Source organism: Dipteris shenzhenensis, chromosome 2 (assembly GCF_047967505.1).
Source record: "Dipteris shenzhenensis isolate YYH24624 ecotype China chromosome 2, Dip_SZ_1.0, whole genome shotgun sequence".
NCBI lineage: Eukaryota > Viridiplantae > Streptophyta > Polypodiopsida > Gleicheniales > Dipteridaceae > Dipteris > Dipteris shenzhenensis.
In genome coordinates this window covers 57,858,566-57,882,022 of record NC_141597.1, presented here as the reverse complement: position 1 = coordinate 57,882,022, position 23,457 = coordinate 57,858,566, and the positions used below count along the sequence as shown (strand labels likewise).

Here is a 23,457-nt window from a genome sequence, read left to right as displayed (position 1 = left end):
TACTGAGAGCCTCAAATTGAACAAAAAGGGAGTACATAAATGTAATAAAAGCTCAGCAATTGTTGAGAGCCTTAGAGACCAAAATATTACATCTAGTGAGCCAAAAGATTGTTGAGAGCCTTAGAGGCCAAAAGATTACATCCAACCATTGCTGAGTGGTTATGAGCCTAGTTGAGCAAGAGGAAATTTGTACAACTCAGTAGTTCCACTAGCCCAGCTTGTTGCATCAAAATTTTTTAGGGAGCCAATGGAGGAGACGATGGAGAGGCCAAAGAACATGCACATTGCTAGGACTCAGATTATGCCCCCCCAACAAGTTGAGAGTACTGTACTATGAAAATATTGAGGCCTTCATCAACATCTAGGGGGAACCCATATAGCACAGCCATAGAGGCTAGAGATAAGCATGTCATCTAAGGTGGCAACATGTAGATATGGGGAAAATCGACCGTGTGAATGAAGGGTGTCCACTAGTGCCAACATTTATACTCCAGGTGAGTGCAACACAATCACCTTATATGAGAAGGCAGATAACATTGGGTTCATAGTGCATCGAAGGGTGGTAGTAGGCATGGTGAAGATGAGTGGCATATGAGTAGTGTTGGATTTATTAAAAGATACTTTGTACATGCACAAATTGCACATTTTCAACTTCTTCCATTTTAGGGTGAATCTAGATACCAATACCAAAAACTATCAATGTTTTAAGACCACCATGTAGTAGTCCCACTAGTTTGGATTTCAAATTTTCGATCCGTTTTGGTTTTCAACAATGTTGTCTCTGTGCCAACATGGACTTAGGTGGAATAGAATGTGTGTGTAGAGTAGCAGCAGACCTCCACTTGTACTTGCATAAGGCTAGAAATAATCCCTCTTAGAAATCCAACTTGCATGTTCTACATGCAAGTTCTACATACGATTCCTACATGCAACTCCTACATGCGAGTTCTACATGCAACTCCTACATACGAGTTCTACATGCAACTCCTACATACCAGTTCTACATGCAACTCCTACATACGAGTTCTACATGCAACTCCTATATGCGAGTTCTACATGCAAGTTCTACATGCGAGTTCTGCATGCAAGTTCAACATGTGAGTTCTACATGTGACTCCTACATGCAACTCCTACATGCGAGTTCTAGATGTAGAGAGAGAATGTCTTACAATTCCTACATGCAAAGAGAGAAGCTCTCCAACTTGTATAAATACCCCATAATGGAATGAAGCCCACACTCTTTGGGGCATTGTGTTGAGTTTTACTTTGGTATTCCAAGCAATTGTCTCAAGTGTCCATGCTTCCTTGCACTCCACGTCCAAAAGCATGTCCTAACCTTGCAACTCCTCCTCCCCTCTCCTCCAACCTTGCAATCCATCCTCTCCCTCTCCTCCTCCCTCCTCCTCCTTCCTCCTCCTCCTCCCTTCTCCTCCTCCCTCTTCCTCCTCCTCCTCCTCCTCCTCCTCCTCCTCTCTCCTCCTCCTTTCTCCTCCTCCCTCCTCCTCCTCCTCCTCCTCCTCCTCCTCCCTCCTCTCTCTTCTTTCCCCCATGCTCTTACACCTTCTTCCTCTCCCACTCCTATGCTCCCCCTAAACTCTTAGTTCCTCAACCCTTAACCTCCATGATCTACAAGGGAGATAAGTTCTCCACCATGTACTCTACCTTGAACCTTGGAACCTCTTCTAAACTCTGGAACCTCTCTCTAAACCTTGGAACCTCCTTCTAAACCTTGGAACTCCTTCTAAAACCTTGAAACTCCTTCTAAACCTTGGAACCTCCTTCTAACCCTAGAACCTCCTTCTAAACCTTGGAACTCCTTCTAAACCTTGGAACTCCTTCTAAACCCTTAAACTCCTCGTAAACCCTGCAACCATGATGATACACATTCCTTTTACACATGCATGCACTATGTTTGCTTACCACACTTAAGCTTACGTCTCTCACTGGAACATGACTCGAGGTCCTAAGCTACATGTATACTACAAACGACAACCCCGATATATCCGTAGGTGACAAAAGCCTCACAACCCTGCATACTGAAAATACCCTACTCTTCTCAGTGGAAGCTGTGGGAAAGAGCCAACATTTGGCACCACTGTCGGGGAGACTAGCGTCTCAAGTAACGAGTAAACATACACAAGTATGTGTAAAAAGCAAACTACTTTGAACTTTCATGAACATATCACTCAAGAGCTAGGAGAGCCAAAATTTTTCCAACTCAAGTAAAAAATAATAATAATTTCCTAGTTGAAACTCTTCGTTATTGGTTTAGGAAAATGCATGTCTTCTGGAAAAACAACACCTTAAGGAATAAATCAAACCATGTGATGGTTGTCAGAGTGTAGAGCTTGAAATTCTAAACATTTCTCCTTTTTACGGACATTCTGACACAACCACAAAAAGTTATGGGCAATTGATGATTAAAGGTTCTAAATGCCATAACCCAAAAGAAAAATTAAAACCACCTCCCTAGTCAAACTTGGACAAATTCAAAGGTGCACCTGTGTTTGACTAAATCCACAGCTCCCCCTCCTTCCCTATAAAAGAGCACCCATCCCTCTCATACGTTTTCTTTCACATCTTGCCTCCATCCTCTTCCCCATTCTGAGCCCTATGCAAGACACTCCTCCCTCTCCATCGACCATCACCCTACTCCCATCCTCACATGGTAAGTTACTTCAAGCCCATCTCGCAGAGTGATAACCTAGCCATCCACCCACCATCCATTGGTCCTCAACAATCCTGTTACATCGAGAAAGACTTGATTTCCATCAAAGTTTTCCATTTTCCGTCAAAGTATTCTGTCAGTCAAGTTTTTTCTTTTTTCCCCTCCCTCTCCTCCATCTCCCCCTCCACCCTCCCCTCCATCTCCACCACCCAAATCCCCCCTCCCTCCCTCCATTCCCCCCCCACCCCCCCTCCATCTCCACCACCCCCTCCCCCCCCCCCTCCATCTCCCCCTCCATCCTCCCTCCCTCCCTTCCCTCCCCACCCCCCCTCCATTTCCACCACCCCCCCCCCCCTTCCTCCATCTCCCCCTCCACCCTCCCCCCCTTCCATCTCCACCACCCCCTCCCCCCCCCCCCCCCTTCCATCTCCTCCACCCCCTCCACTACCACCCTTTCTTGTCCCCCCCCCCCACCCCCTCCCTCCCTCCAATCCCCTCCCCCCCCCACCCCCTCCCTCCCTCCACCATCCCCCCCCCCCCAACCCCTCCCTCCCTCTACCATCCCCCCCCGCCACCCCCCCTTCCTCTCCACCACCCTCCCCCCCCCCCCCCCCCCCCACCCCCTCTCCCTCCACCACCACCACCCTCTCTCTCTCTCTCTCTCTCTCTCTCTCTCTCTCTCTCTCTCTCTCTCTCTCTCTCTCTCTCCCTCTCCCCTAAAACTACCTAACCTCTCTTAATAGCAAGGGCCTAAGCCCTCGCTATAACCGTGGCGACACTTGCAATGCTCGTCGGTGACGACGTGCTAGCGATGCTCGCCCCATTAGCAATGGCACTTGCTCACCCCATGCCAATGCCCTCCCCCGCTTGACCCGCACCAGCACCCTCCTCCGTCTGCACCCCTCTCTGCCACCACCCACGCTCCCCCTCCCCTCTACCCTCCCCTCGACCCTCTGCCTCCGCCCCCCTCCCTCTCCCCTCCACCCTCCCCTTCCCTCTACCCTCCCTACCAACCCCCCCCCCCCCTCGGCCACCATGCAAAATCCCCCCCGTAACCGCTGCCACCACCGCACGAAATCCCCCCCAACGCATTTTTAAAAATTATTATTATATTTAAATTTTATTATTTAAAATTTAAAAACCCTTAACCTTTAATCTAACCTTAGGTTAGATTTAACTTAGGTTAGGTTAGCTATAACATAGGTTAGTATATCCTAGGTTAAGTTAGCTTAACCTAAGTTAGGTTAGTCTAACTTAGTTAGGATTAACCTAGGTTAGTTACTAACAGCTAGGTTAGTTTAACTAACCTTCAGTTAGTGACTAACTGTAGTTTAGTAAGAGTAGTTAGATTAGCCTCCCAGTTATAGTAACTAAGGAGAATATAGGCTAGTTAATCTAACTAGAATTAACTTGGTTCAAACCCCTCTTGGAATTAAAGTCCATTCACACCACCCTTAAGCCCCCCCCCCCCCAAAAAGCCAATTTTATCCCTACTTTAACTCCTCGTAACTCATCCGTTTGGGACCCAAATTGGACCCCGTTTGAACCAAAATTTCATACATGAAGACAACATGCTACGGGGTATTTTTCCAGCCCATTGCACACCATTTTGACATCCTTGCACTCGCTCAATCGTGCCCCCGTGCGAGCCTCGTTTCACATATATTCGCTCGTATCTTCACATCGAGACCTCCGATTAACGATCCGTCTGCACCGGCACAATTCCCTACACATGTAGGACAATCTTAGGTATATTATTAACACGACAATCCCTACACAAACTAACACCACTCTAACCCTCCCAACAAATCTACATCCACACCCGCACTTGCGACAGAGACACCCTTTGCAAATCTCACCCAATCTGCATGTAGCTATGTTTCGGCCAACACCTCCAACTCCAACGCTCACTAAATCTACATACAACTCTACTGTAACCACCACCCCCACCAATCCTCTACCTCAAATCCCCCTTTGAGATTCAATCACTCCCTTTATCTCCTACACACCACAACATGGCTGGACGCTGTCGTGACAATGATGGGGATATCGACCTCGATGTAGAGGTTGACAATTTCTTTAATCGAAGAAATAATAACAATCAAGGCAAAAACCCCTTGGGAAAACTGGAACTTCCCAAATATAATGGTAGCGGAGATCCAACCCAATTCCTCCAGCATTTTGATGCCACATGCCGAGTAGGTGGAGATCAATCCCATGAAACCAAGGCGGTTTGGTTTCCCATGGCCTTAACTGATAAAGCATCTGAATGGTACCTAGACCTTCTAGTAGGAGAGCATACCACATGGGACCTACTTCAAACATAATTTAAACGATGCTTTCAAATGGAGAGGCTACAAGATGATCCCGCTCTCCAACTAAGCAAGATCAAATAAGGTTGGCGAGAAGATGTATGCACATACCTGGGTAAGATGAAAAGATTAATTGCCAAATGTGACCCATGCCCAGATGCAAAGTACCTCATGGCCTAGTTCATTGCAGAACTAAGAAAGAAAATCCGAAAGGATATGAAAAAGATAAGCAGCTATGAAACATTCAGTGCTGCTCATGCGACAGCCATTGACATTGAGGATGGCATGACCAAATTAGACACTAGCAGTGATGACGGTAGACCTAGTGTGCGAGATAAGCACTCCAAAAAGGGCAAATCAAAGTCCACTACCAAAACATCAAATGAAGATCACCTAAAGGCCATGACCATGAAGCTAAAAGAAGACATGATGCAAGCCATGGAACAAAAACTTCACTTGTCTCAGCTGCCAACTCAGACATATCCACAGTGAGAAAATGTTTGGAGTCCACATTGCATGGCCAATCATATAGCAAATGAGTGCCCGGTCCTAAGAGCCAGGATCACTGCACAAGCAAATCCACAGCCAAGGTTGTGGTGCCATATCCGGATCATCGGCGGCCATGATGAAAACAATTGCATCTTCAACATGCGCAGCAACCCGCCTCGACCTCAATAATACCAAGCAGCACCCGTGCTAGTGTACAGGCAACCGGCACTTGCACAAGCACCCCTAGCTCCAAGGCTAAATCTTGTTCCCGTTTAGACACAAGTCCCACAACTACTCAGGAATCCGAATCCACGACCATATCCAAGAGCACCAAATCCAGCTCCTCACACAGTTCCAATACATTAACTACAAGTTGAGGAAGGAGACTCGTCATTTGAGTATGAAACAAAGTACCCAGTGTACTATCTAGAACGTGCAGAGTGTCTAATACTAGTTTATGCAAATCAAGTACATCCCAACACATATCGAGCACCTATCAAGTGCTACGATTGTGGAGAAAATCATAGGATTATAGAGTGGCCCTCATCGTGGTAGCCCCGCTACATTCCAATCACTCTGCAAAGATCGTGGCATAGGACATGCCTGTATGGATTGCCCCATGAAAAATAAAGCCCCACAACAAACAAAGGTTAAGCTTGACATCCCAATCGCATCATTGGGGCGGACCATCAAAGTTTGGGTCTAGCAAGTGTAATATCACAACTTATAAATATAATTACATGCCAACAGAAAGAGGCCACCAAAGATCCTAACATTCCAATCCAACCAAAGCGACTTCTTAAAAAGAAAGCATAAGTGTCTCCACCTCCACCAAGCAATGAGCAGCCGAGCTCATCCACATCAACTCTCGAGCCTCAAATAAAGGAAGCTCCATACCCAAATGCAGAGGTGGAGAAGGCTCATTTTCAAGCACTTCAACAATGGGTACAAATGAAACAAGCTCAATTTGAGGCCGAGAAGCAAGCTCAAATTGAGGCTGAGAAACAAGCTCAAGACCCAATCCATGACTTGGCCCCACAAAGTATTGATACTGTACTCGAGCCTCTGTTCCAACAACAGACTCCACAACATAATGTCCCGCCATGTCAACTTGAAGGAGCCACACTCTCTAGCATCCTGAGTTGCCCTGTGTCAATTCCCATCGGAATCCTCCTACGAAATTGTCCCAATCTTTGGGAGAGTTTCAAAGGATGGATTGAACTCATAAATCCCCCTCCACCTATGAATGACATCGAAGATATCCCTGTGCGGATGGGTGAGAGAGATGACATACGCAACATTACTATGCCTTCGATCCACAAGGCATATAATGAAGTCCAAGCCATGGTAGATGGTGGAGCAGGTGTAAATGTACTATCAAAGGAGCTCTACGAAGAATGGGGTCTCCCACCAATGCAAAAGGCTAATTTCAACATATGCCTTGCCGATGATTCACCGGCTAAACCCTTGGTAATAGTGAATGGTGTGTCCACAAAGGTCACAGGAGTCCACTTTTCCCTTCAATTCACAATCTTGGATCTCCCCAAAAAATCCTATCAAATCTTACTAGGATGTCCTTGGTTACGGGAAACATCAGCCCTCCATGACTGGGAAACTGATAGACTGACGATCCAAAATCATGACACCGTAGTTAGGGTGAATGTGGGAATAGGAGCTATAAAACCAATTGTGCCTAGAGCATTGGATGACACATCTTCAACGACAATCTCAAGCAAATCAGTTCCCTTGTAATAGCATGCCATAGCAGGCGATTTACAAAACAATGTAAATAACTGGACACAGACATTGGCAACCATCGACAACTACCATTCATTAGACCCCATCTTCTCGTAGATAGATGCTAAGGTGCTACAGGTAGATCCTCCACTCACACATGAAGAACCTTTGTAGTTGTCTTTGGGGGATCCTCTAGTGCATGGCCAACATGTAATTCTTCTTCCATGGTTGGTACCCATATTTGAGATTTATCATAGATGATGCTTTGTACATCCTTTTCATGTAGACGTGCTACACTTAAAGAGCACTAGTGACCAAGATGTTCTTGGATGACACACTTTGGGTTTGCATCACCCAAGAGACATGTGTTATAAAATTTTGGTATAATGCTTTGGATTTCTTCCCCCTTTGTGCAATTTGCTTTTGTGAGGTTCGTTCTGGGTCATCAGTTGATTGCACATTCACATTACCTTTCTTAGCTGCTTTCTTCTTCTTTTTCTTTTTGCTTGTTAGTTGACTTTCCATTGTGCACATGTTAGTGACAAGGGTTTCTCTTGAAACCATTGCCAAATTTCCTAATTGAAACCATTACCATGTTAGTGACAATGGTTTCTCTTGAAACCATTGCCAAATTATCCTCAATATTGTTTAGTGCATTTGATGATTCTATAGGCTTTGCATTATGTGCATCAATGGAGTTAGAGACAACTTCACTTGTGTCATTATTCGATTTGGAAACATGTCTTTCTAATATTGCTTCAATTCTTTCTCGATCCTTACCAATTGATTCTTTAATCATCATTGCAACATCATATACCTCTGTTATATTTTTGTAGTTATAGTGATCCAATTGCTCCTTAATTTCTTCATGGAAGCCCTTGACAAAACTTTTGAATAACTTGTGCTTTGATAGTGACAGATTTCTCTCTATGAATTTCCCATTAATGGCTTTACTGGGTGATAAAGGCTCCTTGAACGATGCATTGTGGGGGATGTGGCGGGTAGTGAGAGCGTTTTGCATTGTATTTGGAAGTCCCATGATAGTTTGATTTTCCAAAAGAATAGAAAGGTCGAAAGTTCGTATAGGGATCTTGAAGATTCCCTAAAAACAATTACACGTATTAATTGGCCTTATAACTCACTCGATGAGGTAGCCTTTTTTTTCCAAGTAATAAAGTTATATATTTTCATGCAAAAATAAAAACATGCTAGTGTTGATTTTCAACTTTAGCTGAACATAAACATCGAATAAACCTGAATGTGAATGTAAGAAAAGAGCTATCAATGAACAATGACATTTGAAGTTGAGCAAGCTCTTGAGTAGTGGGAGATGTGTAGAAAATGACAATACCTTCTCATGTTAATACTATGCAACCAAAGTTACAATGGTTGTTTTTCTTTCAATCATAATTGGATACTCTTCTTTTTGAATGATGTGCAAACTAACATGTTCTAATTTGTTATGGTTTATATATCTCACTCAGAGGGAGTAATTGAAGATTAAAAGTGATGAATATCAAAGTGCAAGGCCAACGTTTAATTCCTCAAAGTGCAAGGCCAACGTTTAAATCCAAGTGTAAATTTGTTCAATCAAAATTGTGTTTCTTAAACTTAATGCAAAAAAAGTGCGCCTAACATGTTGTAAGGGGAAGTTGGTTCTAATGGGCATTGATTGTTTTAATTTAATTTGCTATTCTTGTTGGTACATCATCAATGACACAAGAAATGCATAATGTGTTTTAAGTTTTTAATTGCTTGAAACTAAAAACTTAGAAGTGCATGATGCTCAAATTTGAAGCATTAGAGTTGTTTACTAATCGCATTTGGATTCATGACCATAAGAATCACATACATGATCAAAAGAGTATAATTCTTAAATGCTTATTCTAATATTGTTTAATCAATCATATAAACTTTTAATTTTTAAAGGCCTCACTCCATTAAATTCGTCCATTAGGTTTTGCAATTAGGCTATGTTTTTACATAGGTTAATCTTCTCAAAGAACATAACAATCCTTTAAAGTTATGGCTAACAACCATTTATTTTTTTGGTTTGAAAATTGACGTTAATGTGTTCTCATGGGAAAAGGGGGCTACACATTAATCTTTGAGCATATGGTTATGAGACCACTTTTTTTTTTCACTTGTTGAGAGGGGTACATATTTTATATATATATATATATATATATATATATGAGCGAGAATGTGCCCCCATACCTTGATAAATAGTGTGCCAACTCTATCTGAAGTCGTCCAACCATCAGACTACACATGGCCCCCGTCTGGTGTCCAAACAAAGACTTACCGGATAACCGATCTACTCAAATGCCTTCTCATATGGAAGGCTTACAAGTAGAGTTAGCTGATTCCCGCGTAGTTACATGAGAGTGGAGCATTGATATCTAATACCCCCCTCAATGTCCATCCGCAAGTGAACTTACTTTTTCAGCCCAATGCCAAGTCGATGAAGATGCCTCTCCAGCAAGTCTTGCAAGAGCCTGCGTGAAGATGTCCGTAGCATTCTCTGTAGTTGGACAGTACACCAAGTCGACCTCTCTATCCATGATAAGCTCGCATACAAAGTGATATTGAATCTCAATGTGTTTTGTGCGAGTGTGGAACACAAGATTCTTTGCAATTGCCATGCAACTCTGATTGTCACATGATAACTGCGTAGGCTTGTTCTGCACTACACCCATGTCCCCTAAAATCCTCAACCACACTACCTCACAAGAAGCAAAACATGCTGATTTGTACTTAGCCTCGGTAGAAAGAGCAACTGTGGGTTGCTTTTTGCTGACCCACGACAACTCCAGAGATATTGCCCTTGGTATAGGTAATGCCATAATCAAGTGTGTCTTTGATGTATTTCAGCACTCGCATCCCTACCCTCCAATGGTTCTCTCGGGGCTTATTGAAAAACTTGCTTAGTACACCAATTGCAAAGCTGATGTCCGACCACGTGTTGCACAAGTAAATCAAACTGCCCACAAGCCTTCTGTACTTCGCTTCGTCCATCAGTGGTGATGAATCCTCGTTTGAGAGCTTCACGTTAACTTTCGTAGGAGTACCAACTGTCTTGCACTCAGCCATGCCAAATGCCTTTAGTATCTCTCTATACTTCAGCTATGAGATGATCTATTTTGGCTCTTACCAAACTTCAATCCCCAAATAGAAATGCATCAGTCCGAGGTCTGTCATTTCAAACTCTCTTCCTAGCAACGGCTTTATCTGCGAGATATTCTCTTCATGATTCCCTGTTATGACAAGGTCGTCCACATACAGGACCATGATTATACACATGCCTCCTCTGTAGATATACAATTCGCATCAGATGGAATCCTCTTGAACCCGTTTTGCAAAAAGTAAGCATCAATCCGATAGTACCACGCTCATGGGACCTGTTTCAGCCCTAAAGTGCCTTTAGTTTACAAACTTTACCTTTTGAACCGGGGATCACAAAACCTAGTGGTTGTTCCACGTATACCTCCTCCTTGAGATCTCCATTCAAAAAGACAAATTTTACATCCATTTAAAACATGGGTTAACTTTTCTGTGTGCTACTAAAGCTAAAACACCGCGAATTGTGGTTAGTCGAGCTGTGGGAGCAAAAGTATCATGATAATCAAAACCATGTACCTGTGTGAATCCTTTTACTACGAGCCAAGCCTTATACTTATCCAACGTGCCGTCGGACTTGTACTTGGTCTTGTACACCTACTTGGTGCCGATTATCTTGCGTTTTGATGGTCGATCCACAAGGTCCCAAGTGTTGTTCTTCATTATGGAGCCATACTCCGACTGCATAGCCTCCATCCACCTATCATCACCATGTGCCTCTTCAAGACACTTAGGTTCTTCAGCACGGATCACCTCTATCATCAAAGCGTAGTTGACCAAGTGTTCCTGCGCCCTTTGCTCCTCTAATCTCTTGGACCAGCGGTGTTCGGATGGTTCCTCCTCAATGGCTGGAGGTTCTCTGCCATCTAAAAGCTGCTTTACGCACTTCGAGTTGATGCGGCTGTTCTGAGAAGACCACATCGCGACTTACTATTACCTTCTTGGTAATAGGATTATAGAGACGATAACCCTTCGCCTCTTCACTGTAGCCCAAGAAAATACACTTCCGGCTCTTCGGTTCCCATTTGATCTTGTTAGCATCAGGGACATGCACAAAACAATCACATCCAAAAACTCTGAAATATGCAGCTGAAGGTTTTACCAAAGAAAGCCTGCAGTGGAGTCATCCCGTTCACAACCTTTGTGTAGCTACGATTCAAAATATAAACTGCCATATTACATGCTTCAACCCAGAAAGTCTTTGGCAAGTCTTTTCCTTTCATCATACTCCTGTCCATTTCGCAGATGATGCGCATCTTGCGCTCTGCTACTCCGTTTTGCTGTGGTGTCTGTGACGGGGATTTCTGCCTCTTGATCTCGTGACTTTTGCAGTAACTTTCGAATTTACTTGATGTGAACTCTTCACCTTTGTCTGATCTCAACTTCTTCACCTTCATGCCATTCTTTGAACTTACTAAAAGCCTCATCTTTAGTCTTCAGGAAGTATATCCATATCCTTCTACTGTAGTCATCGATCAGCGTCATGTAGTAGTAGGAACCACCCAAAGCTTCCGTCTCCATCTTTCCGCAGAGATCCGTGTGAATGAGCTCTAGAGAAGCATTTGCCTTGCTGGCCTCTTTAGGAAAGGTCTGTCGATGCTGCTTGCTCATCATGCAAGCTTCACATACATCGGACACGTCTGTAATTTCTGGTAGGTTTACAATCATTCCACTTTTATGCATCTCCTTTAAAGAACTAAGGTTTAGATAACCAAACCTCTCATGCCACAACTTAGTGTTGCTCGCATCAGCTCGAGTACTGGAAGCTGAGAGTTCGTAGATGTTGCGCCGTGTACCTTTACTAATGACCTTCCCTTGAAGATCCAAAATTTGTGCGCTATTCTTATTGAAGTGAACTTTGAGATCCTAATCCATGATCGCAGAAACGGACAACAAGTTCCTCTTGATATTTGACACACAGAGAATATCGGACAACTGTTTTATAACTCCATCTGACTTGAGAGCAATCGTACCTTTTTCTTTTGCTGAACATTTTGCATCATTACCGACTGCTACCAAGATGTCATTTCCTACTGGATGTAGAGAGGTATACCAATCCTTCCGACTGGTCATGTGACGCGATGCACCACTGTCAATAATCTAAGGTTCATCCGCAGCTACATGAACTGCCTCCGTGCAAATCTCCTCAATTGCTAAAAATAGCTCTATTGGTACTGCCTGCGCGCTGTTGCTGGACTCTTTCTTTACTCCGTCCTCATCTGCAATCTTTTTCTGGCACTCATTCTGCTTGTGTCCTGCCGTGTTGCAATAAAAGCACTTGATCTTCTTCTTTCTCTTTTTATCATCATCAGAAGATGGGTTAGCAGAGTCGTTACCCTCACCTTTCTTTGATCCAACCAAGAAAGCCGAATCTTCTCTAGTCCTCGTCTTTCGACGCATCTCCTCCTCCAAAAGCATTGCGCTAAAATCCTCAAAGTTGAGGTACGAATTTCTATTATGCGTATTCAGCGCCGTAACAAGACCGTCGTACTTTAGTGAGAGAATCCATATGCACCTTCGTGCTGGATTCTTGCTGGTGATGGTGATGTCAATCGCAATCATCTGATCGCGCACATTCTTCACCCTGGTGATGAACTTCTCTGCCGTTTCAGACTTAGATTCTCGTTCGCGAGTTGAGTCTCCAGATTCTGAATCCGCGTCTGATTCATAGTCTCGTACTTATTTTTCAAGACTGTCCATGCCTCCTCTGCTGTGGTGACATGTTGAATTAACACCATGACATATCACTTACACTGCAGACAATAGAACACAGCGCATCTGCATTTCTTCTTGTCCACGCGAGATGAGAGTCCACGCGAGAATCTCATCCGCAGTTGATACTATATGTTGTCATGCATTGGCTCGATTCGGTCTCGCAACTGGCTTCATGTCCATCCCAGTAGCAGTATCCCAAAGCTCGCATGCGCTTAGGATGGTCTTCATCTTGAACTTCCAAAGTGGATACTTAGTGCCGTCTAACTTTTCGCTTTCGCCGAACGGTGGGATTCGCAATCTTGCGAGCTAGGCCATCTATCTCTCACAATCTCCTCGCAAACAGAAACACACTACCAAATCTTCTTGCTAGAGCCCAAGCTCTGATACCATAAAAGAAAACAATACAACGTCCGTGCTCAATAGATAACAGGATCTCGTATGCAAGAGAGAAAAGCAGATAGTATGGAGAATCAAAAATTTGATTACTGTAAAACTGATAGAATAGATGGCGCTGTCTCCCAGCTGTGCGCTCCTGTGTGAGAAGCTTCGATGGCGTGCTGAAAATAGTAGAGGACGGAGGCTGGATGCTAAGGAATCAGGGTGGTTGTAGCCAGTAATGAATATGGGCTTGGATAACCGAGCTACTCAAATGCCTTCTCCTCATATGGGGGACTTACAAGTAGAGTTAGCTGGTTCCCGCATAGTTACACGAGAGTGGAGCATTGATATCTAACAGTTTGCTTATCTATAATAGAGTGTGCTTTAAAATATTTTCCCCTCGTACAACTGGTCTTCCTTCATGGCTAGAAATATCAATGGAAGACAACTGGATATGTGAGTTTTCAATAAAGGAGCTTACAGTACAGATTACCAAAACTTTAATAAAAGGCTTCACATTACTTTTCCTCCAACAGGATTCAGAATAAATACATTTTTCTGTCACACTATCCTGAATGGTGAATTCTAATAAAATCAGAATGTTATGAGCTTGCCAAACATCTTCAAATTCACTTTTGACATTTTCAAATTCGCATGGCAAAATCCTATGAACTCATCTAACGACAAATATTCAAGGCCATGGCAAAATATTAGAAGGACTCGCATACATCATCTGCTTTGGATATTCAATGGCTCTCAGCATAAGCCACTGTATCAATCTCACCTTCCTCAGCAGATGCTTCAAGCCGTGGTAACTTTCGGAAAACAAACTTTTCCTGAGGAACTCCGTTATCTAGTACTCTGATTTCTACATCTAACAGAAGCACATCCTCCGGATTGAATTCCCCTCTAAGAAACCCTTTTGCAATTTCATTTTCAACGTAATGCTGAATCACACGCTTCACTGGTCGTGCTCCATATACAGGATCATAGCCCAAGCTTCCAAGCAGCTTTACTGCCTTGTCAGTGTATTTGATAATAATTTTCTTATCAGTCAATCTTTGTTGCACACGCTCAAGCTGCCAACAAACAAAAGGTCATTCGCAATAGATCCACACTTTGAGATGAAAACATTAAATAGCAAATGTGACAAATACAAGAAGAAATGCTTCATTTGTAACAACAGAGAAGAGACTCATTGGTACTAAGGCACAAGGTGCACTTAAATACTGACAAGGCAAAAGAACCCTCTCTCTGCATTCATTCCCTTGCCTGGAATAAGTTCAATCTTACGTTAAAGATTCCTTTCCATAGGTAACCCAAAAGGTAACTTATCTCCAAGAGACCCGCTAAGTATTTGATCGACTAATAAAGCCATCTTCCTACCTTGGACGAGGAAGGATGACTTAATAGGAATTCAGAAGAACAAAAGGTCAAAAGTACAAACATATAAAAGAATTCTATTTTTTTCCATGGAAATTTTCCTTTTCTTTTTGTGTTTTTTCTTCTTCTTCCTTTTCTTTTTCTTTTTTTTTTAAGGGGGGAGAGGAGAGAGAGAGAGAGAACCTGAAGCTTGACGATGCTGTTAATTTGTTCACGGTCAAGGGGCTTGAAAACAATGTATTCATCAATGCGATTCATGAACTCTGGACGGAACGTCATCCTTGCAACTTCAAGGACCTTTTGCTTCATACTTTCATACAGCTCGTCTTTGAAAACGGGTGCTTTGTCAAGAGTACTCAGGATAAGGTGAGAGCCAACATTTGAAGTCATAATAATAATAGTGTTTGTGAAGCTCACAGTCCTACCATGGGAATCAGTCACACGCCCATCATCCAAAATCTGGAGGAATATATTGAAAACATCAGAATGTGCCTTCTCAATTTCGTCAAACAAGATTACACTATATGGCCGCCGTCGAACAGCTTCTGTTAGCTGTCCCCCCTCTTCATATCCAACATAACCTGGAGGAGCTCCAATTAGCCTTGAGACTGAGTGCTTCTCCATGTACTCACTCATATCAATTCGAATTAGAGCTTCCTCTGTGTTGAATAGATATGCAGCCAATGCTTTAGCCAGTTCTGTTTTGCCCACACCTGTGGGTCCCATGAACATGAAACTTGCAATAGGACGGTTAGGATCTGCAAGACCAGCTCGTGACCTCTGAATGGCATCTGCAACTGCTCTCACTGCTTGATCTTGTCCCACGACCCTTTTATGAAGCACCTCGTCTAAATGAAGCAACTTTTCTCGCTCTGACTGCTTTAACTTTGAGACTGGAATGCCTGTCCATTTGCTGACAATCTCAGCTATGTCATCACCTGTCACTTCTTTGCGCAGAAGCGACTTGCCACTTTCTTGATACTTTGCCAGCTCTTTCTCTGCCTCTTCCAGCCGCTTTTGTAATGTTAGCAATGTGCCATACTTGAGCTCTGCTGCACGGTTCAGATCGTAATCACGCTCTGCTTGCTGAATTTCCAGGTTCACCCGATCGATCTGTTCATCAAACACACCTTAATATAGTGTACTGCAACTCACCCGACAAAGCACTGATTTGCATCCATGTTTCAGAAAGTAATTAAAAAATGCTATTGATTTTCTGTTGTGTAATATACTCTAAACCATAATCAATCCCACCCCTCCCCATGTGCGTCTTCCTCTGCACAGAGAGGGTCTAAGGGCTTTTTATGTCAGGGCACAAGCCAGAAGCCACACATGACTCATCAGACCTCGATCCACAGGGATGAACACACAACACACAGTTTTTTAAGTACACACCACAACCAACGAGTCAGCTTGAATTGAGCGGCAGAAATGTTGGTTGGAATGCGACTGTATTTGAGGGTCAGAGAGAGAGAGAGAGAGAGATGTTATCCTACAAAATACACTATCCCAACTACCCCATTACGCTGCTTACAACAATTTGTAATTGTACAATCCAATGTGTCGTACAGATATAGATTTCTGCACGCCAAAGTACAATTGCTTATTAAAATACAGCTCAGATTTCTTTGATATGAAGACTTACCTCTTCCTTTATTGATCTTATCCGATTCATTAATGCTCTCTCCTTTTCCCATTGCTCGGTAAGTTCTCTCTGTTTCTGCTTCAGAACTTCTAATTCCTTTTCAATCTTGCTCAAGCGTTCACGCGAAACTTTATCTTCTTCTTTTTGCAAAGACAACCGCTCCATTTCCAACTTCAGCACCATCCTATTGACCTCATCCAAGGCAGTGGGCCTTGATGTGAGTTCCATTTTGATTTTTGCAGCTGCTTCATCAATCAGATCAATGGCTACAGCAAAGGAAAAGCTATAATCAGTGCATCGATACAATTCTTTAAGAAAAAATAGTTTTCATTCATCGATTCCTATAGTCTAGTTGGCACTCCAAGTTTGATAAACTTCATAGATTTTATGAGAAATTTCCTTAGACAATTCAAGAGATTTGTTTCTCCCTAGAATGTGAGAAGGGATCTTGATTAATTGAAGCTGCAAATAATTAGCCAATAAGAATTTTGTCTCTCACCTTTGTCAGGAAGAAAACGACCACTGATATATCTGTCAGCAAGTACAGCTGCTGTCACAATTGCATCATCTGAAATCCGAACCCCATGATGTAGCTCATACCTTTCTCGCAAGCCTCTAAGAATTGAGATAGTATCCTCCACTGAAGGCTCCCCGACATAAACTTGCTGGAACCGCCGTTCCAAAGCAGGATCTTTTTCTATGTATTTTCTGTATTCAGTAATTGTTGTTGCCCCAATGCAACGAAGTTCTCCTCGTCCTAGCAATGGCTTCAACAGGTTACCAGCATCTAGTGCTCCGTTTGTTGCCCCTGCAGCACAAAACACTGCAATGAGCCTAATGGTCGAAATTTACAAAATCCTAGGATGGTAATTGGACCCACACATGCATACACACAAATCATTATCATTCGAACAAATCTCTGGAGAAGAATAACATATCATCAAGGATACAGAGACAAACGGATTTGTTCATAAATCAGAGCTTTTAGTCATGTATAGAGTGCAGACCTTTCAAAAAAGCTGTCAAACAAGCACTGGAGAAAGATATAAGGGAGTTGTGGCCCTATTAGTGTTGTTTGATATTGGCATTCATAGTCTCTTGTATACATCAAGAAAGGCTTGCCAAACAAAGGAAAGATATTAGTGTTGCTTGTTATTGGCATTCACAGTCTCTTGTATACATCAAAAAGCACTCGAGAAAGATATAAGGGAGTTGTGGCCCTGGAGAAAGGTATAAGGGAGTTGTGGCCCTATTAGTGTTGTTTGTTATTGGCATTCACAGTCTCTTGTATACATCAAGAAAGGCTTGCCAAACAAAGGAAAGATATTAGTGTTGCTTGTTATTGGCATTCACAGTCTCTTGTATACATCAACAAGCATTGGAGAAAGATATAAGGGAGTTGTGGCCCTATTAGTGTTGTTGGTTATTGGAATTCACAGTCTCTTGTATACATCAAGAAAGGCTTAGGGTTTGCAAATTTACCTCCCCCTCACATCGGACCCCTCTCTCTCTCTCTCTCTCTCTCTCTCTCTCGGATGCGTACACAAAAACAATAAAAGAAACAATAGGAGGGGTAACGATCATTGTTGTTTCATTGCCTTTAAGAAAGCATTAGATATGGTAACTACAAAGAAGCTGTGGGAATGAATAATAAGGCTATGAGTGCCTAAGGGAAGCTACACTCAGGTTGTATGAATTTACGCTCAAGCTGAGGTAACGTGACCTCGGAAGGGTCAGTGGACATTTTCCTTTAGAGGATCAATATTTGTATTATATTTTTTTGGGCTTCAGGTAAATGGTCAAAGGAATCAATGTCAAGGTCCTTGATGAGCGTGATAGGGCACGGACTAGATGGGTCTAAGGCTATGGGTCTTAAATGCATTAAACGTGTAAATGTGCCTAGGGACAAGTGAATTAATTGATATCCCAAGTGAGGGGTATAATGATGCATTTAAGAGGTTCCCTAGAATGATGACATGTGGCAAACTAGATCCCTCTAGGGAATTGTAAGCATGCAGGAATTTCAACGTGGATCAATGCTACTACAGAGAAAGGCTGGGTGGAACAAGAAGCATGCCATCACCCGTGAATCCAAGTGTCACGTTCAGTTTTCGAAGTAGAGAGTTTAGGCGTAACAATGAAAGTGTATTGTCTGAAGTAGAAAGACCACTGTATGTTGCACAAGAGCAGCAAAGAAAAATACAATTGCAATTGTAGTTGATTTCGCTGCTCGTTTTATGATTCCTAAATATCGTTTCATCGCAGATTCTTATTATCTGAATAGAAACATGTAAAGACAGTAGGTGGTAGGTAATAGGGGATGCAACTGAAAGGTGGTACCTGCTCCCACAACAGTATGGAGTTCATCAATGAAAAGAATGATCTGTCCTTCAGACTCCGAAACAGCTTTAAGCACAGCTTTGAATCTATCTTCAAACTCTCCACGATACTTGGCACCAGCAATAAGTGCTCCCATATCAAGTGAGACTATCTGCAATGAGCCACAACACTTACTCTGAGCAATATTGCTTTGCCACCTTATTTATGAAGAAACATTTGCTAAGCATTCTGATTACGTCCAGGAACTCAGCATGGACACACTTGCATGTCAGCCATTAGATGGTCTCTTTGTAACTTCAACATTTTGTTTCAAAACAGATAAAACAATTGCATAGAGTACGCATTGCTTACAAGTTAACATGCAACTGCTTTGATAAAGTTGGCCTCACAATAACGTCAGCTCTAGAGAGGATATTTAAGATTGTGCAATTATGGAACATTTAAAGTCGAAGGTCAAGGAGGCTTCTGGATGCATTTAAAAAGCTTGAGAGCTATTCAGGAAGCAGGGCACATATATACACAATATTTACAGGCCTATTATTACAAAACATAGCTATATATTCTGTTGCATCCAATATCAAGTATGTGTGCATATGTATGTTGTGAAAGTATATGTTTATAATGGCTTTCAACCTTTCATGAGACTGACATTGCAGTGTGAGTTGTGTTTTCAAAGGATGAGTATGGGCATGTTCCTAGATTCATATAGATACATGTTTTCCTTGTATTAGCCAACATATAAATTTCACCTTTGTCCATCTTGCAGCTCGTCGATTTCTTTTGGTCTTGAGTGGTGTGTTGCCCTATCAGCTAGATTGTCTAAACATTTTTTGGTTAGAAATGCTCGTTTAGTAGTGACTAAAATGAAATTGTAGAGTCTTCACAAGCAGTTGTAGCTTGAATGAAGATAATGTGGACTACTTTTTAATTAGAGGAATGTTCTTGGATTCATCTAGGTATATACTTTTTAATTAGCCTTCTCCTTAATTCTAGCCTTTGTCACAGCTTAGTATGCCCTTCATTTCTGGAGTGCTAATAGAAACTAGTACGAACACTTTTGCATAGTGTGTGGGGGTGTGTAGATATGTATGTCCCAGAGCATATGTTTATACTATGAGCTACACCCTCCGTTGGATGCTGATGATGAGTCATAGTTAGCTAGTCCTTGCTTTGCATGATGGATTGAGTTTTTTATGGGTTTCAGCCTTGTCACGAGATTGAAACTGCACTATGTGTTGTGTTTTTGAAGGATGGGTTTGGGCATGTTCTTGGATCCGTCTAGAGATATGTTCCCGCTGTATTAATGGACATGCAAATTTCACCTTGTGGAGTTTTTGTCCATGTTGCAGTTTGCTGATATTGCAATGAATTCTCTCTATCTTAAGCGGTGTGTCGCCCTATCAGCTAATGCTTGTTTAAGAGAGACTAAAATGAAATGGTATGGTCTTCAAAAGTAGTTGCACCTTGAATGAAGAAAATGTGGACTACTTTTTTATTGGCTTCTCATTTTGTGCTAGCCTTTGTCATAGCTGAGTTTGCCCCTCACCTCCGAAGAGTTGAAAGAAACTCAGTGCAAAAAGCTTTGCATAAATGTGAAATTGGACCTAGACCTCAAAAGTCCACTTTGGGAATGCAACTACGGATGCTTTGGACTGATTGGACAGCAAAGGGCAGCAAAGGATCACCTCAAATCGCAATACTCCTTGGGTGCTTTGGGAATGTTTCTTGGGTACCTCAGCGCATAGCACACAGCCAAAAGCACAAATCACAGCAAACAAGGTCACCTGGCATGAAATCGCAGCACTAGGGCAGCTCCTGGAATCCAGCAATTGAATCGCAATCACAGCAGGAATACTCTGGGACAAATCGCAATCATCTGGGGAAGAAGCCTGGTGCTGGGATTGCTTGGATTACAAGAAGAAGCTATGAGGACACAGTCACCTTCAAGAAAGAGTGCTAAGCTGGGCTTTTACACTTTTAGCTTTCTAGAGCTTCTAAAAGCTGATTCGCCTACTTTTTGGGCCGGAATCTTGGCTTTTAGCCTATGGGGCCCTCCATATGTGGGCCCCACCTCCTCCTGGTGCTTTTTGTCTCCTAGATCCCGCTTTCTGGCACTTTCCCTTGGCTTTTGAGCCCTTTTTGCACCCTTCTTGGACCTACACATCCAAAATCCAACAATTTAACCCGTTAAAGGTTAGTCTAATGCATGCATTCTAGTTCTTGGACTATTTCTAATCCCTTGTAAGCGTCCCCACAGTTCTCTTTTACTAATGCGACGCAAAATTAAAACAATAATACTCATTCTTGGTTAACCACTTTAACTTTCTTTGGCCAAAGTCAGTTTTTGTTTAAGAATTATTCCTTTATTTTCTTAGGAGAAGTCCCAAATGGTGACAAAATGTGAGTGGATATTTATGTGTGAGAGCATATGTTTATATATGGCTACAAACATTGTTGGGGCGCTGATGACGTTGGTGCGGATGTAATAGTAGCTAGTCCCTGCTATGCATGATGGAGTTTATGGTTTTCAATCTTGTAAGTGATTGTCATGAGATTGAAAATATACATGGCATTGTGTTTTCAAGGACAAGTTTGGGCATGTTCGTAGATTCATCTCAAAATATGTGGATCCCAATCTCTTTTAGTAGAAGCTCAAGCAAATGGCTACACATATAGCTATACTAGGCCCTTAGTTGAAAAGATCTATGCAAGGTTGGAGATTGTCTACATAGCCTTCATGTAGGCATGGAGAAATTTGATCCATGGTTATTACACAAGTTAAAAAATGGAAGCCAACTTATATAGTAGCTATGAATATCATTTAGGACTGGTGACTCTATTCAATGTGTTGCATGTATGGTTACCAATGCCTCATCCTTAGTTGAGAAGATGAATGCACGTGGAGAACTTGTATATGAGGCCTTTATAAAAGGTAGGGAGGAATGTTGATTCGTGGTTTGTGACACATAGGCTACAAAATCGGAGACAACCTATATACTAGCGGTGAGGAGATGCTAGTGTTTTGTAGCATGTATTATATACCTTTGTAAGACTAGAATATATCCAATCGTACAAATTTAGATTTTTTTATGTTCTAAAGTCCAAAAACCTACACAAAAAATAAAAGAGAAAACGAAAGAGAAGAAAAAAGAGGTAACAAGTTTTTTCGAAAAACAAAGGGAGTAATGTGGTTTTTTGAACTAGATTTGACAACTCAAAACAAAAGATTTGCTGATGAAAGACGTACTTGGCAAGCAAAGCAACACTTATGTCATCATTAGTGCCCAAGCATAAGCAGGTATAATAGGTAGCATACATTGTCTTGATGACCTCATCCTTGATTCAGAAGATCTATGTAAGGTTAGACATTGTCTCCACGGTTTTTAAAAGGGGCTTTGAGGGATTGGAAAAGAGATTTGACTTGTTGGTTTCTAAATGTGTAAATGGGATGAAGATAACTGATTGCTAGAAAGTGTCTACCTCTAAAGATTGCCAGCTAAAGGGGCTTTGATGTGCAACTTTGTCTTGTATACAAAAATTTGATTACATAATAGATTGGAACATCTCGTGCCATTTCCCAGGTATGAAAAATTGGGTGATGCATGGTGGGTGATAGATCAATGCTACTCACCATCTCGTGAGTTTGGTCTAGCGTATGTAATACGAGCCTTTTTCTTCTTTTGTTTGTGGTTAGAAAAACTTGAGAGTATTGTGATAGCTAGATCAGCTTGAGATACTGCCATATCTTAGTGATGGATATTAATGTAGGCATGGTCTCTTTGTGGGAGAGTTGTTCTTTAAACATACTTTGGCCAAGTGACCAGAGTCTGGACAAAAGGACTTTTGGATGGTCTTTTATAGCAGAGCCAACATATTATGGGGCTTAGCTAGGGCATGAGATCAACACATGGCTTTGCATCCTATCAGCCAATACACAGACAGCACTAGGGGGCACATTGGCACATTTGAGAGTGTTAAATGATCTCTTGATTCATCAATGATGACACTACTTAGCCATATCTAGAAAGTTTAAGATGAGTGTGTGTCCAAATGTAATAAGATTTCATAAGACAATACACACCCCAAGGCACTAAGAGATCAAGATGCTTTTGAACTCGAATGAGGCACCATGTAGGCATCATTGGTGAAATCTGCCTGAGTCGACAAGTTGTCTTTGCCTATTAGAGTGACATGGACAATGTGTCCGTTAGGTTGAGAAATCGTCTCAACCTTATGGTAACTAAGTTCTATAAAGGGTGTTTTACTCTATGTGCCTTTGCATCCCCCTTGGCTATTGTCACCAAATTATACATACTCCAAAGTCAAAGTTTCAATTGACCATTTATTTGATCATAATTAAAGAGTCTCTTGTTTATTTAATTATGTTCAAAAAGTTACATTTAATTGGTCAAAGTATTGACTTCGATCAATTATATTAACCTCGGTTAAGTAAGCCTAACCTCGATTAGGAAGACTTGACGTATGCTAAGAGGGTTAATTGCGGTTAACCAAAGAACCTCTGACTCTAGTAAAAAAGAGTTGACTTCGATCAACAAGACCAAAGCACGCTGACTCTGGTCAACCTAGATCATTACCGACTCTAGTCGGAGAGTTCTAGTATTGATTAAGGCACCTTGACCCCTGGTCAAAGTCCTTAATTACGGCTAGAA

At 42.1% G+C, this 23,457-nt stretch overlaps 1 protein-coding gene across 1 annotated transcript in view; it reads right to left on the bottom strand.

Moving 5' to 3' along the window:
* Positions 1 to 13,837: 13,837 nt before the first annotated feature.
* The window catches only part of LOC147905044 (chaperone protein ClpB2, chloroplastic-like), a 44,339-nt gene continuing 34,719 nt past the window's right edge, over positions 13,838 to 23,457 (bottom strand). Inside the window, exons 6-10 of the mRNA XM_087389537.1 lie at positions 18,788 to 18,938; positions 16,947 to 17,255; positions 16,448 to 16,713; positions 14,986 to 15,915; positions 13,838 to 14,498 (exon numbers count right to left, since the gene is read on the bottom strand). Coding sequence (XP_087245663.1) covers positions 14,166 to 14,498; positions 14,986 to 15,915; positions 16,448 to 16,713; positions 16,947 to 17,255; positions 18,788 to 18,938 — 1,989 coding nt within the window. The 3' untranslated portion in view covers positions 13,838 to 14,165. The remainder of the gene's footprint in view (positions 14,499 to 14,985; positions 15,916 to 16,447; positions 16,714 to 16,946; positions 17,256 to 18,787; positions 18,939 to 23,457) is intronic.